This window comes from Chelonia mydas, chromosome 3, assembly GCF_015237465.2.
Source record: "Chelonia mydas isolate rCheMyd1 chromosome 3, rCheMyd1.pri.v2, whole genome shotgun sequence".
Taxonomy (NCBI): Eukaryota; Metazoa; Chordata; order Testudines; family Cheloniidae; genus Chelonia; species Chelonia mydas.
Genome location: NC_057851.1, coordinates 84,827,184 through 84,843,966, shown reverse-complemented (window position 1 = coordinate 84,843,966; position 16,783 = coordinate 84,827,184). Strand labels below are relative to the sequence as shown.

The 16,783-nt window shown below is 50.1% G+C and overlaps 1 protein-coding gene across 1 annotated transcript in view; it reads left to right on the top strand.

The window, feature by feature from the left end:
* The window catches only part of HDAC2 (histone deacetylase 2), a 64,044-nt gene extending 47,650 nt beyond the window's left edge, over positions 1-16,394 (top strand). The window contains exons 13-14 of the mRNA XM_037894661.2: positions 15,688-15,745; positions 16,013-16,394. Coding sequence (XP_037750589.2) covers positions 15,688-15,745; positions 16,013-16,043 — 89 coding nt within the window. The 3' untranslated portion in view covers positions 16,044-16,394. The remainder of the gene's footprint in view (positions 1-15,687; positions 15,746-16,012) is intronic.
* The last annotated feature ends 389 nt before the right edge of the window (positions 16,395-16,783 follow it).

Below are 16,783 nucleotides of genomic sequence, written 5' to 3'. Positions count from 1 at the left end.
GCCCCAGTCTCACGGGGTTAAGTCCTGCTCGGATTGCAACAGGCCTATATCTGTGAGTGACCCTTAAGTGCTTGGGGGAGTCACATGTTAAGGAGCGGTGCCGGATCTGCAAACCAAAAAGAGAGGGATGTCTGCCTCAGGGCTCTCCAGATGGAGTCTTCCCTCTGCCCAGCTTCCGAGCCTTCTAGGCAGGTCACACCGAGGGCCACGGTCTCTGTGCGCAGCGCACCACCAGCACCTGGCTCCTTCCAGCACCGTTTGCTGGTTCCGAAGAAGAAGGCAAAGAAGCACTCCCTGGCACCAAGCAAGAAGGCCCAGGAATCATCTATCAAAGGACCCGGGCCTGCCCGCCAGGCTACTCTGGAGCAATGCGAATGTGCCTGCCTGGTTGGGGCTCCCAGCCCCCTTAAAGGTCCACCACCCACTCCAAGGAGTGTATGGGATCCACACCCATGCCTGCATTGTCGTCATCCCAGGCTCCCCAGGCGCAGAGAGAGCATAGGTCTCCACCTGCTCCAATGATGACCTTGGTGCCGCAGGACCTAGCTAAGACTCCCCAGAAGGGCAAGCCCGCCATTAAGACCTGTCAATGGACAGGGGAACACTGCCGGTTGCCAGACAGAAAACACTGATCTTTGTCGTCGTGTCGAGAATCCAAGGGCAAGTCCCAGTCACATCGTCTGTCGCCCAGGCTGGCATCCAGATCCCCTCGGTGCTACTCACCCGCACAGGGTTGTCACTCCCCCTATTATTCCTGGGCACTGCTCACTCTCTTGCCGGTCTCTCTGGCACCGGTATCGCTCTTCCTGGTATGGTTACCAGTCAGTTATGCATGGTCAACGATCACTGGTAGCCACGACCTGTAAGCAAATACAGCTGTCGATGGCACCTCCCTGGTCTGTGGAAGGTGGTACGTCCGGTACAGAGGGCCAGTTCAGCCCATCACCCAGGTCCCATTGGCGTCATTGGGCACAAGCCTGCTCCCTCATCTGCGGCACCGCAGTCGCAGCATGGCCAGTGGCCAACACAGTGGCCGTATTCGAGAACGTGGGGCATTCCGGTTGTGATGATGCCCCCTTCACAGCACTTCTTGGTGGCCACATCGGAGCATCAGTCAGCAGCAGCATCGGGCCCGGTACTGGACGCACATTCCGAGATCGGGACGGAGGAACCTGTGCCCAATCCTAAGCCTCCTTCTCCGACGATGGTCAAGACCCCAGCATTTCCACCAGCAGTCCAGTCTTCCTTGTCATCCCTGGACAATGCGGTCGCAGGACCTTCCAGAGCTAGCCTGCTGGATGACTTTCAGGAGCATCAGCCTTTCTTCTTCGAGTGCTGTCCCTGTGGGTGCGCGTTTGTGTATTTGTGCTCATAGTTGGAGACTTTTGGTAGCAGTTCCCAGTTGGGTCGCACATGTGTGGTCCCTGCCTCGCACTGCTGCAGGCAGTTAACTGATGCTGTGCGACCAACCTCCTCTCAGTTCTTTCTCTACTGCCCTTGGCTATGAGTAGGAGCAATCAGCAGCGCCTCGCTACTTTGCAGTTACTTAGTTTCATTGTTAACATAGACAGGACTAAACCATCCCATAAATCACCCGTACTGTTTCTATCCATCACTGAATGCTCCAAAAGGAGCACCATCTCTAAACAAAGACTTCTCAAGTAGATCCATAATCGCACAAAACTCTGTCATCGGTGCGCCAGCCAGTCCCTCATGGGGATTCACTCACATCCCACTAGAGCCTTATCAGACTCCCACGGCTTCCCTGCACAATGTACCTATCACGAACATTTGTAGAGTTGCTACATGGGCCTCTGTTGTACAAATAAATTAAAAACCAGCAGGATCTTATTAAAGGGAAAAAGGCAAAATACCACATTTATTGTGAATACAGAAAGAATTATAGTAAGCAGTTATAGTTATAACATTCCATTCAATCTCATATTTACACACACACACACACACACACACACACAGAGAGAGAGAGAGAGAGAGAGAGAGAGAGGGGTTCTGCAAGGCTGTTATCATAGTTACCAGCCTTAGAGTTGCTCATGCCAAGCCACTGGCCAGGTGGCCTGGACATGAGGAGGGAGCAGGGCCTTGTCAGATGCTCATCTGATGCTCCTGGAAGTTGGTTTGCAGAATCAGACCCCCCCAAAGTTCTCACTTTCTAGAGTCCATTTTTATAGGAATTTCTTCCTATGCCAATCTATGGGAATTGCTTCATCGTGCTGTTGCTGAATCAATTAGCAGATGGCACATTCCTGATGGCTCCGTGCTGCTAGATGTTATCTTGTTCTTTGGTTCTCCCATTCTTGGGCTGTTGGGTGGATTCCAGGCTGCCCTCGGGGGGTCCTCTGGTTATTTCCACTTGACGCCTTCTTCAGCCGATGGAACTGCATTCTTAGGCTGGCACCTCCCTGATCATTCAGTTATTATCCACACCAAGCATCCATCCACATACATCCTCTGTCTCTATTTTAATCACAATTGTTAACAAAGCAAGATGAATACAACAAAAGGGCGGGGAGTCTCTGGGTGCTGTTTCTGTTGTTACAAAGTATTGCTTTGAGTCTCTCTCTCTGTGAGTAGTTGTTGTTACAAAGAATTGCTTTGAGAACAGACTCTGTCTTAGAATGTACTAACACAATTAGTAGCTTGCAGGTTTCACACAGAGAGGGAGAGAAACAATACCAAAAACCAAGAGACCTCTTAATTAGTAATACCCTGGAATTTAAACTATGGGGAATCAAACTCATTTGTGATTTTAATACAGAACTTCTTTAATATGATCCAGCACCTCAGCCCATACGTTTAGACAGCACTATGTCTTAGAACAACAGGCAACATCTGATACCTCCTTCGCATGCTCTGTACTATCGAAGGTTACGACTTCAACGCCGAAGCCCCTCCTTCCATCGGAGGGCACTGCTCTGAAGTCACCTAAAGTGGAGCACCCAGAGGGACAGCACTCGAAGAAGAAGAGACGGTTACTCACCTTGTGCAGTAATTGAGGTTCTTCGAGATGTGTCCCTGTGGGTGCTCCATTACCCTCCCTCCTCCCCTCTACGTCAGTTTCCTTATTAGTCTCTACAGTAGAGAAGGAACTGAGTGGGGGTTGGTATCATAGCGTCGGTTAACTGCCAGCAGCAGCGCGAGGCAGGGACCATGCATGTGTGACCCAACCAGGCACTGCTACCAAAAGTCTCCGACTACGAGCGCAGGGGCGCACAAACACCTACAATGGAGCACCCACATGGACACACATCTCGAAAAACCTCAGTTACTGTACAAGGTGAATAACCTTCTCTTCTCTGGTGCATGGCTGAGAGCTTGGGGCTCAAGGTGCAGGAGATGGCAGAGCAGGAGGACACCCTCTTCAGCGTCCTCTCAGCCTCTACGCCAACCCCGGTCACCTTGCTCATACACGATGCAGTCCTCAAAATAGCCAAGACCCTGTGACAGACCCACTCCTCCATCCCTCCCACCTCGAAAAGGGCAGAGAAAAAGTACCTTGTGCCGGCCAAAGATTTTGAATACCTTTTATATTCACCCACCCACCCACCCCCAGGCTCGCTGGTTGTGTCTGCGGCCAAAGAGAAGGACAAGCAGGTTCCCCCAAGAGTTTGGCATCCTAGTGGAGGAAGGTACTGTGGTGGCCAGATGTTCCCTGCAGATGGCATGTGTTACGAATTACACCTGGTAGGACACGCACACATGTGCTACGAATTACACCCGGTAGGACACGCACACATGTGCTACGAATTACACCTGGTAGGACACGCACACATGTGCTACGAATTACACCTGATAGGACACGCACACAAGTGCTACGAATTACACCTTGTTAGGACACGCACACAAGTGCTACGAATTACACCTTGTTAGGACACGCACACAAGTGCTGCGAATTATACCTGATAGGACACGCACAGTTCGAATCTAGGCTGAGGCACAGAAACAAAGTCCACAACTGCAGAGTTCCCAAAAGGCACTAAGTTTATTACGCTCGAGCGTGGTGCCCCCCTGCTAGCCAGGAGGGGACCCTGAATACAGATTATACAAAGGTTATATACTTTTTAGCAAAGCATGTTGCCCTCGTGCATCGGAAACCTTAGCCAATAAACAAACCCTTGTCTTATCTACCACCTATCCCTGCTTGGTGCATTCCTCGTGCTATACCAGTATGTTAATTATACAGCATGGTCCTAAAGCCATGCATCAGTAACTTTTATTATCAGGATGGGAGGCCTCACATCAAGGCCAAGAGACAGGGAGTCAGAGGCTGACAAAAACCAGATACTGCAAATCAAGGCAGGCTGGAGACAAGGAGGAGGATTTTCACACGGATTCGGTATCTAAGGATTACTCCTCCTGGTGTATGATGTGCTGGCATTTAGACAATGGTGGGCCCCAAACCAAAATGGAGTCACATGTGCTAACTTTTCTTAACAGTCCTCCCTTTCTTTTGTACGTCAGTAAGCTATATCGGGGCTGAGTAACCGCGCTGCAGGGTTAGCAACTGCCGACAGCACATACTGCAGCATTGCAGGCATACAAAAAATAACACAAAAACAATAACAGTCAAAAAAAGTAAATACAAAATACGCCGTCCCCAAGTCCCCACATCCGGGAGCCATGCGGTGAGCCAGTCCCAGACCTCCTGGAATCCGGCGCTGGTAGTGTCGAGGCTGATGCGGTGGAATAGGGCTGCCTGTTGCTTGAGGATGTGGATGTCAGTTTCCACCCTATGGTGCTGATTTACAAATACACAACAGCTTGAGTTGACCAGAGCACAAACCCCCCCCTGATTTGCAAGGAGATAATCCAGGGCTAGGCGGTTTTGCAATGTAGTTTGGGATAGCTGAGTGACTTCAATTTGAAGGGCCGACAGAGCATCTGCAGTAGCATTTGCCATTAATTCCAAAGCAGCTGAAATATTAACTATAGCTTTTTCCAGTTCGCTTACTCCCAACCATGGCAGAAACCAACGCACAAAGGAGTGAAAGCCTTTGGGCCGTTGAGAAAGGGGGTTTAAAGGAGTACTTCGTCGGTCCCTCCATACTAGATTGCGGATCTCTCCCCGGGTCAGGTTCTGGTGTACTGTCACGGCGGGTACTACAGCCCCTAAGGTACATGTACCACACCATCCTGCTGGGAGAACCTTATAGGCTGTATGATTGCATAACCAATACCAGCCAGACCCCTCGGGGACTGGCCACGGGGCTCTGGAGTAGGTAGAGGGGCCTCCTGCCCCAGAGCTAATTTGGGTGGTGTCCTTGCACCCCACAAAATTCCCTACAAAAACTGTATTTTCTATGCCCTTACGTCGTGACACACATAAAGCATAATTACCCTGGGCCACCATATCAATAGACCATATTTGGATTGTAACATTCCAATTAAATGTAGTGTTTGCCCATAGCTTAGTTTGAAGTGTTCGATTAAGGGGGATTGGTACCCCTACCAACGGGACTCCCTGACCTAAATATGTGGGGGTATGAATACAAATCCAACACTGCGTTCGATTTACACCCTGTTTGATAGCACGGGTTAAATTTAAGAAGCTATTGCCCTCCCATCCTTGTACTGGACTTGGGAATAGGGAGAGGGCCCCCCAGGCAAACCATACCAATGTCGACATCCTCCCCTGTACCATACAAAAAACACTACCCCTAATGTAAGTCCAATAGACAGGAACACAAAAAGTCCTGGTGGGCTGTGAAGGTCCCAGTAGCTGGAAAGCTCAGTCCATGGGTTGGTTGTAGTGTTCATTCGTGAAGTGGCTCGTCTGCTGGCTCGCCAGGGTCAGGTGGGGGTTCTGCTGCCAACTTGACGTAGCTATGGTGAATCCAGGAACCTTTACCTGCAACTTTTAAAGCAGAATAAGTACATAACAGAACCTGGTACGGCCCCTCCCACCGGGGTTCCAGGGGGTCGGTGCGGGGGATCTTTTTTACCATTACCCAATCCCCTGGCTTAAAGGAATGAACCTGTAACCCTAAGGGTGCGGTTTGAAACAACTGAGCTTCAGACTGGTTGTCAGTCAGCTCCTTTTGCAGTCTAGCAACATATCTGGCCAAAGTTTCATCTCCATCCAAGAGGCTAGCATGTACAGGAACATAAGTTCCCGGGACTAAAGCTGGCCTCCCAAACAGCACCTCAAATGGGGACAGGCCTAGGGGCATGCGTGGCGTCCGTCTTATATGCCATAAAACTATAGGCAAGGCCTCTGGCCACTTAAGTCCGGTTTCCTTACAAAACTTTGCTACCATAGTCTTTATTGTTCGGTTCATGCGTTCCACCTGGCCTGCAGACTGGGGGTGGTACGGGGTGTGTAACTGTCGAGTGATCCCCAAGCACCGGTACAGTTCCTCCAAAATCTTTGCAGTAAAGTGTGAGCCCCGATCTGAATCAATGACTTCAGGGACACCAAACCTGGGTACAATGTCTTTCATTAAGAACTTGACCACAGATCTTGCATCTGCCTTTCTGGTTGGTATTGCTTCAGGCCATCCGGAAAGTTGGTCCACTATAACAAGAAGGTGGTGAAACCCTGCGCATTTAGGCATTTCTGCGTAGTCCATCTGCAAGCGCTGAAACGGGAAGTTTGCCCAGGGTCTCCCCCCTTTTGAGTTGGCATCGAGCCGAGTCTTAGCAGAGAAGGCCAGGCAAGTAGGGCAGGAGCCAAGAACTCGCTTTACCGCAGGATAAACATGCGGTGCTGCCCAGAACTTTAGTATAGCAGCCACTGTGCCCTGAATACCAGCGTGACCCAGGGAATGAAAATAATGAGCAGCTGCGAGTAGATAACGACGGGGGAGAATAGGTTTGTTTCCGATTCGCCAAACCTTATCAGAGCCCTTAGATCCCTCCCAGCGTTTCCAGTCGTGCAGCTCCTCCAAGGATATGTCAGCATACAGCAGTGTCCAGTCAGCAGGTGGGAAGGACACATCCAGGGGGAGGGAAGCCGAAACCAGAAGGGGCTGTAGAGCTGCAGCCTTTGCAGCTGAATCAGCTAATGCATTGCCCTGAGACACAACACTGTTAGACTGCCTGTGCGCATAACAATGAACCACCGCCACCTGGCGAGGGGCCTGAATAGCTTCCAAAAGGGCAGAAATGAGAGGGCCATTAGCGATTTTCGTGCCTGAGGAGGTTAAAAATCCTCGTTGCTTCCAGAGCTGGCCTGTAGCATGACAAACCCCAAAAGCATACTTAGAGTCCGTATAAATGGTAACAGTTTTTCCTGAAGACAATAAGCAGGCCCTGGTAAGCGCGTGTAACTCTGCACCCTGGGCGCTGAAGGAAGGTGGTAGGGGGGCAGCCTCGATAACGTCTGCCTGAGAGGTAACCGAATAGCCCGAGACCCGGTGGCCATCTAAATAGTACGAGGACCCATCTGTGAAAAGAAGTAAATCGGGCTTAACTAAAGGGGAGTCCACTAAATCCGGGCGGGGCTTACCATCTTGCGCGACGACATCCATGCATACATGGTGAGGGGTACCGTCCTCCGGGAGGGGTAGCATTGTGGCTGGATTGAGGACGTTACAGCGGCGTAAAGTAACGTTGTCAGCAGCCAACAGGATTAGTTCATATTTGTGAGCCCGCTGTGGAGACAATGCCTGTGTAGAATGCTGTTTTAAAAGAATTTCAACCTCATGAGGGACCCAAACAGTCAGAGGGTGCCCCAAAACAATAGGTCGTGACCGTTCAACCATGACAGCAGCAGCAGCAACAGACCGTACACAGGAGACAGAGCCCTTAATTACAGGGTCCAGTTGTACTGAATAATAGGCTACGGGGCGTGGGCGACCCCCCAGGTATTGCAAAAGGACGCCGCTAGCCACTCCCTGCCGTTCGTGAGTAAAAAGAGAAAATGGTTTACCGTAATCCGGGAATCCCAAGGCGGGCGCAGAGATCAGAGCCTTCTTGATGGATTTAAAAGCATTTTCCATTTCCGGGGTCCAGGAGACAGGATCGAGGTTCAGTGTTGTAGTAGCTTGAACTAATGGTTTTACCAATTCCCCAAAAGCCACAACCCAGGGTCGGCAGAACCCCGCAGCCCCTAGGAAAGCCCGTAACTGCCTTTTTGTAGTCGGACGCGGGTAATCCTGGATTGCCCGCACCCTATCAGGGGATAGTAAACGCTCCCCAGGCCTAATTACAAAGCCCAAATAAATTACCTGATCTAGGCACAGCTGCAACTTGGATGGAGATGCACGATGACCCTTATTAGCTAATGCAGTTAACAAAACAACAGAGTCAATTAAACATGCGTTATAATCTGAGGCAGCAATTAGCAAATCATCCACATACTGAACCAGGACAGACGAACTAGGCAAAACAATGTCTTTTAAATCCTCGGTGAGAATCTGGGAAAAAATAGTAGGGGATCCTGAGAACCCCTGGGGAAGACGCGTCCATGTTAGCTGCTGACCCTTCCAGGTAAATGCAAATAAATATTGAGAATCAGGGTGCAAAGGGATACTGAAAAATGCTGCACACAAATCTATGACAGTAAAGCAAGTGGCTGACTGAGGAATTAGCGTTAAAATAGTGCTCGGATCAGGGACAACTGGGTGGGGGGCTATAACATAACCATTTATAGCCCGTAGATCCTGAACAAATCGATAGACTGGACGCCCGTCTGGTCCCGGTTTAGGCTTCCTTACTGGAAGAATGGGAGTATTACAGGGTGAACTGCAGGGGACTAAAACTCCCTGAGTCAAATAGCTGTCAATAAGGAGTGAGATGCCTTCCTCCGCCTCCTTCGGCAAGGGGTATTGTTTTACGGAGGGAGGCAGTCCGCCCCCTGTTTCCAGACTCACTGGAACTGCTGATTTAAGAAGACCCACATCAGTAGGATTTGTGCTCCACAAAGTGTGGGGAACACTGGACAATTCAGAGGGCACACCAGGAATAGGGGTAACCGATGCCATAAGAGAAGCAACCGACGAATCCGGGACGGACATGCGGAGCCCCTCGGGGGCACAATATATGTGTGCCCCCAATTTGCCCAGCACATCCCGCCCGAGGAGGTTCGCGGGGCCCTCCGGCATTACAACAAACCTATGTGATAGCTTTAAAGAACCAAGCTCGATAGGGACAGGGTAGGATAACGGAGCCGGGCAGGGATTGCCTTCTATACCCTGCACCCAAACCCTGGTATCGGACAGAGAGCCCGGAACAAAAGTTAAAGTGGAGAGGGTGGCCCCAGTATCTACTAGAAAAGGCACAAGGTGTCCCCCAACTTTTAAATAAATTTGTGACTGTAATCCCAAGTCCCATTCCAGCTCTCCCAAAACCCCCAAAACCTCCGCCTCTAGTCACTGGGGGTTAACAAGGTTCTGGGGGGAGCTAGGGGGAAAAGAAGGATTAGCCTCTACCTGGCTCTTCCAAGGAGCCCCTCGGGGAATTAGGGGACACTCCCTCCTCCAGTGCCCTGATTGTTTACAATAATTACAATTCCCTTCCCTCATTTTATTCCAACCTCCCCCTCCTCCTGTCCCCCGTCCATGCCCCCTTCCCCTCATCTCTCCGCGCCCTTGCCAATGCTGGTTTCCCGAAGGAGCCTGCAAGGCAGCAGCTAACATACTTACCTCCTCCTTCTTCTGTTTACGTTTTTCCCGTGCTTTTTCCTCATCCCTGCCATTAAACACAAAGGTGGCCAGGCGGACAACCTCCTGGAGGGGTTTTCCTGGCCAATCGGGCACATGCTTAGAAAAGTATTTTTTTATATCTGATGCTGCCTGATCAACATAAAAGGAGACCATCATAGGACGGTTTTCCTCCGCCTCAGGGTTTATGCCGCCCCCGTATACACGAACTTGTTTGGACAACCGGGCCAAAAAGGCGGAGGGGTGCTCAGTGAGCTCTTGCTGACATTCACGAATTTTAGACCAGTTAGCCGTTTTACTACCAGCTTTACGTACAGCTTCTAAAAGGCCGTCTCTACCCGCCTTTAAAAGGCCCATCTGAGGGGTTATATTAGGATTCCAATTGGGATCAGTCAGGGGCCAAGAAGCCCGGGTACTGTCCTCCCCTGCCCAGCGCCTATTAGCATCCAGAATGGAATATTTCTCATCAGGGGTAAAAAGTGTGTCCAGGATTACCTGGACATCTCCCCATGTAGGGTTAAATGCGGTAAATACAGACCGAATGGTTTGCAGAACCTTCTCTGGATCGTCACGCAGGCGAGGCATCTGCTGTTGCCATGTTACTAAATCGCCTGGGCCAAAAGGGCGGTGAACATAGGGGAAAGCAAACCGTTCGCTCCCGTCCGTGCCATGAGTAACAAGGGGTTGCTGAATGAGGGGAGCTTGCAAAGTAACCGGTGGGTCAATGGTGGGCCCGCACGGGCAGGGGGGTGGCGAGCAGGGAGATGATAGGCATAAATCAGAAAGCTGGGGGTAAGCCGGGGGAGGGGCAGAAGCAGGCCGGGGAGGAGAAGAAACAGGCATAGCACAGAGTGGGGCTGAAGACCCCTGAGATAGATAGGAATAGGAGGAGGAAAGAGGACGTCCTTTCGCACGCGCATAAGCCCAGTTGTCCCATACATACCAATAATCCATCTGGGCTGGAGCTTTGTCCTCCAGCCTCCTTCTAAGCGCCGTTAATGTATCCCCAGCAAAAGACCCATCCGGTGGCCATTCAACAGATGTCTGAGTTGTTAGTGCTGGCCACTCAACCTTACACAAAATAACAGCTTTTTTCCTTCCTAACCCATGGGTGCCAGAAATATTTCCCCAATTCTCGAGAATTTCAGCCAAAGGGGTCCCCTTACTTATACTCTGCCCAGAACCCATAGTGGGCTACCAAAAGAACACAAAATGTGCCACCTTATCGCCTAAGCGACGGCTCACACCCCCCCCTCCTCGGAGTACTCAAAGGTGAACTCACCCTGTGCCGGCTGGAGCTGTCCGAGAGGAGGAGTGTAGTCTCGCTTGTTGGGGCGAGCCTAGAGTCCCTTCGTGGTCGCCAAAACTGTTACGAATTACACCTGGTAGGACACGCACACATGTGCTACGAATTACACCCGGTAGGACACGCACACATGTGCTACGAATTACACCTGGTAGGACACGCACACATGTGCTACGAATTACACCTGATAGGACACGCACACAAGTGCTACGAATTACACCTTGTTAGGACACGCACACAAGTGCTACGAATTACACCTTGTTAGGACACGCACACAAGTGCTGCGAATTATACCTGATAGGACACGCACAGTTCGAATCTAGGCTGAGGCACAGAAACAAAGTCCACAACTGCAGAGTTCCCAAAAGGCACTAAGTTTATTACGCTCGAGCGTGGTGCCCCCCTGCTAGCCAGGAGGGGACCCTGAATACAGATTATACAAAGGTTATATACTTTTTAGCAAAGCATGTTGCCCTCGTGCATCGGAAACCTTAGCCAATAAACAAACCCTTGTCTTATCTACCACCTATCCCTGCTTGGTGCATTCCTCGTGCTATACCAGTATGTTAATTATACAGCATGGTCCTAAAGCCATGCATCAGTAACTTTTATTATCAGGATGGGAGGCCTCACATCAAGGCCAAGAGACAGGGAGTCAGAGGCTGACAAAAACCAGATACTGCAAATCAAGGCAGGCTGGAGACAAGGAGGAGGATTTTCACACGGATTCGGTATCTAAGGATTACTCCTCCTGGTGTATGATGTGCTGGCATTTAGACAATGGTGGGCCCCAAACCAAAATGGAGTCACATGTGCTAACTTTTCTTAACACATGGGACTCGGCGGCAAGGGTGGTCGCATTGGCGGTGGTCGTGTGACGAAGCTCCTGGCTCCAAATGGCGGGAATCTCCCAGGAGATGCAGGCCTCGACCCAGGACCTCCCTTTTGATGGAGTTAGTCCGTTCTCCAGTCAAACAGGCCCCAGACTGCACATGTTGAAAGACACTAGGGCTACCCTTCGCTCGTTGGACATGCACATGCCGCAATCAGCCAGGAAGCCCTTCCGGCCACCACCAGCTCCAAGACTCTGGAAGACCCACCAGGGATCTACAAGGAGAAGGGCTGTAAGTTTTAGTTGTCGTCACCCTTCTTTCTCCTGCTCACCAGCCCAGCCTGGCCCCACCAAACACCCAGGGGGCCAGAAGCGATATTTTTGAGGGTGCGCCCGAGAGCGACACCCTAGTCAGTCAACCAGATCCTACCCACCTTTTCCTCAACCACCTCTCTCCCTACAGCTTGGCCTGGTCGCAGTTTACCTCGGACCACTGGATGTAGTAGCTCGGGGCTAGACCTTACGATTCTTGGTCGCCCCTCCTTCCCGTCCCCCCACTTTCCTGTCCCTCTTTGGGGACGCTTCTCACAAGCAACTCCTCATTCAGGAGGTTGAGAAGCTCCTGGGCTTGGGGGCTGTAGAGGAAGTTGCTCGGGACATGGAAGGAAGAAGATTCTACTTCCATTACTTCCTAATCCCGAAGGCCAAAAGGGGCCTCAGACCCATCCTGGACCTGAATCGCCTCAACAAGTCTCTCAAGAAGTTGAAGTTCCACATGGTCTCCCTGGCCTCCATCATTCCTTCCCTGGATCCAGGGGACTGGTACGCCACTCTCAACTTAAAGGACACTTACTTTCATGTCTCCGTGTTCACAGAGCACAGGCGTTTCCTGTGTTTCATAGTAGCCAGGCACCACTTCCAGTTCACGGCGATACCCTTTGGCCTGTCCTCAGCCCCCAGGACATTCACGAAATGTGTGGCACCATAGCAGCTTACCTGAGACGTCGAGGGGTCCAGATCTTCTTGTATTTCAACGATTGGCTCATCAGGGGCAGGTCTCCAGAGCAGGTGCAATGGAGCCTCGATCTGATGCAGTCCATCTGCAACTATCTGGGCCTGTTAATAAACAGAAGTGCACGTTAACGCCAGTTCAGTGCATAGAGTTTATTGGAGCAGTTCTCGACTCCACGCAGACCAGGGCCTTCCTTCCAGAAGTGTGTTTTTAGGCCATGTCGGACTTGATCGCCCACATAAAGAGCCATCCACTCACCACGGCTCACACATGCCTGCGACTGATGGGCCACATGGCTACATGCATATACCTGGTCAGTCATGCCCGACTTCATCTGCGGCCTCTGCAGGCGCGGCTGACCTCAGTCTATAGCCCCAGCAGGCATGCCCTGAACTGAGTGGTCATGGTACCAAGCCACGTCCTCTCGTCCTTGGACTGGTGGCTGGACCCGGAGTCGGTGCTGGAGGGGGTTCCCTTTGTGACCCCGTCTCCCACCCTGGTCTCGGACGCGTCAGACCTGGCCTGGGGAGCCCACTTGGGCAAGCTCAACACCCAGGGCCGCTAGCTACCAAACGATCTAGCCCTCCTTATCAACGTCCAGAAGCTCAGAGCGGTTCGTCTGGCGTGGCCAGGCTTCTTTCCCCACCTGAAAGGTGGTGTAGGTTTTGACTGACAATACAGCCACGATGTATTACATCAACAGACAGGGTGGCGTCAGATCTTCGGCCCTTTGTCAGGAGGCAGTCAGCCTCTGGGACTTTTGTGTGTGGTATGCCATTCATCTGGTAGCCGCCCACCTGCCTGGAACCAGGATCGTCCTGGCAGATCACCTCAGCAGGGCCTCCTCGTCTCACCACAGATGGTCGCTTCATCCGGAGGTGGTCAGCCTAATCTCCCACAGATGGGGGACTCCCCAGGTGGACCTGTTTGCGTCTAGGCAGAACAGAAAGTGCCACGTGTTCTGTTCTCTTCAGGGCAGGGACAAGGGCTCCCTGTCAGATGCCTTCCTGATTCTGTGGTCAGGAGCGCTGACGTACGCCTTCCCGCCGGTACCATTGATCCACAAGATACTTCTAAAGGTGAAGCAAGACAGAGCATCGGTTATCCTCATAGCCCAAGTGTGGCCTCATCAACGCTGATTCGGAATGCTCCTGAGTCTTTCGGCAGCTACCCCATTGCAGCTGCCTCTTAGGACGGATCTGCTGTCCCAGAACCATGGCAACCTGCTGCACCCGAAGCTGGCGTCGTTGCACTTGACAGCTTGGCTGCTGCATGGCTGAGTATGGACGAACAGGAGTGCTCCACTAGTGTCCAGCAGGAAACCTTCCACCAGGACTACCTTTTTGGCAAAGTGGAAGCGGTTCACGTGTTGGTCCTTGGACCGACACATTCGTGCAGAAGAGGCCCCACTGCAGGACATCCTGGACTATTTACTGCACCTTAAGCTCCAAGACCTGTTGCTATCTTCAGTCAAGGTACACCTGGCGGCCGTTTCGGCATTCCACCCTCTGTTTCAAGGCCGGTTGGTCTTCGCCGATCCCATGATGGCATGGTTCCTGAAAGGCCTGGAATGCCTTTACCTGCATGTCCAGGATCCGGTTCCCCTTTGGGGATCTTGTGCTGAATCTTGTGCTGTCAAGGCTCATGGGTCCCCACTTCGAATTCTTGGCTTCCTGCTCCCTCCTGCTGCTCTCCTGGAAGGTTTCCTTCTTGGTCGCTGTAACTTCGGCTCGTAGGGTGTCTGAGATCAGGGCACTCACGTCGTAGCCGCCCTATACGGTCCTGAATGCAGGCTGCATACCATGGATGTCAGACAGGCTCTGGCCTTCTACATTGATAGAACAAAGCCATTCCATAAGTCAACGCAGTTGTTTGTTGCTGTCGCAGACAGGATGAAAGGTTGCCCAGTGTCAGCCCAGAGAATTTCGTCTTGGATCACAGGCTGCATTCACTACTGCTATGAGCTTGCAAAGGTGCCCTTGCCGGTGATCGTGACGGGTCATTCGACTAGGGCACAGATGTCATCAGCCGCCTTCCTGGCGCAGGTGCCGATCCAAGAGATCTATCAGGCTTCCACCTGGTCGTCCGTCCACACGTTCGCATCTCACTACGTGCTGATCCAGCAGGCTCAAGACGATGCTGGCTTTGTCAGAGCAGTGCTGCAAGCTCCAAGACTGTGAACTCCACGCCCACCTCCCTTGATTCTGCTGGTGAGTCACCTAGAATGAAATTGACATGAGCAAGTACTCGAAGAAAAACTGTTACCTACCTTTCATAACTGTTGTTCTTCAAGATGTGTTGCTCGTGTCCATTCCATTACCCACCCTCCTGCCTCTCTGAAGTTGTCGGCAAGAAGGAACTGAGAGGGCATAGGGCCGGCCGTGCCTGATATGCTGCAGCCTGAAAGGGACACTCCAGAGGGCGCCACAGCTGGCCCTATGAATACCGCTAAGGCAAAAATCTCCAGCCATGCACGTGGGCATGTGTACCGCCTAGAATGGAATGGACACGAGCGACACATCTCGAAGAACAACAGTTAGGAAAGGTAGGCAACCATTTTTTCTTTCCAGTCATACTGAAGAAAAAATCTAATAAAATCTAAAATGTATGCTTGTATAGGTACCAAAACAGTACTTACAGTCCAGGAGTGTTGTTCTAAATGCAAATCTTTGCCACTGTGGTTTCAAATCCTGAAGCCAGTAATTTGTATAGCTCTAATGAAGTGTGAATGAAAAAAGGTTCTGTGTAGCTGATGGCCTAAGCTATGATATGTTGTTTATTTAATAAGATGTAATTTGCAAATAAGCAGCCTAGGTTCCTGAAGGTTTTTTCCCTCAGTCTTAAGAAAATTATTTTAGATCGTGTTTCTGGAGTCCTTTCAAGTGTGACACTGTTTTTCTTTCTCAATTGTTTTTAGATGTTAAGGAGGAAGATAAATCCAAGGACAGTAGCGGTGAAAAGACAGACACCAAAGGGTAAATCCCTCAGTATTAAACTGTAAAATATTTGTGCTCTAGAGAACATTCATTAACTTTCAGTGCTTTTCCACAGTTAACATATCTTCTGTACAGATGGCTATATATCAATGTGAGGTTATAAATTAGTGTCAGGAGTTACTAAAATACTTTAAAATGTGTGATGGGGAGCTCTAATTGCATCTTTATCAACAGCTAGTCTAAAAGACACTCTCAAAATGAAATTATGCCCTGTTTAATAGTTCTATATCTTTTGCCTTTGAACAGAGCGAAATCAGAACTGCTCAGCAATCCTTGAATTAAAGATAGCCTCACACCAATTACAGAACACAATACTAGAGTGGGAAAATACTAAAAGAAGAAGAGTTTTTTCATGTTGAGAGAGACTGCTGATTTCATTTTGTACTATTTGGCATGGACTGTATTTATTTTCATTTGGCTTTGTTTTGGTTTTTGGCAAGTTGTATTGTGAGTTTTCTAATTATGAAGCAGAAATTCCTTTCTTCACCATGCTTTATGTAATAGTATTTAAAATGGATGTGAGTTATTATGTTAAATGTCTAAACTGATCTATTAAAGTAATTTGCCTTTCCTGAGCTGATTTTACCTTTTTGTAATTATATCTTTATTAAAAAAAATTGTACTTGTTTCTCTTTTGTCCATCATTGCATTATATAGAAAGCATTTCCATATACAGTAAAGATAAACAGTCAGTTCCTGGGGGATTTAAGAGGACAGTCTGTATGTACGTACACTGATCTGTGCACGTTGTAATGACTCATAGTACATGGACTGTGAAACAGTGACTGATGTACCTATTATACTTACAGTAAATAGTGGAAAAGTAGGTACAGGGATATTGTGCCTGGATGTATGAGCATAACATTTGGAAGCAGAAGGTTAAAACTCTGAACCTCCTGGTTGGATTGTATAACAGGACAAATGCCTTATACTCTAGCAGCAGTATACTCTGCTGTTTGTCTTGTTATGGATTAATTTGATAACCAGCAATTAAGTCCTGGATTGGGTGTACTGCAG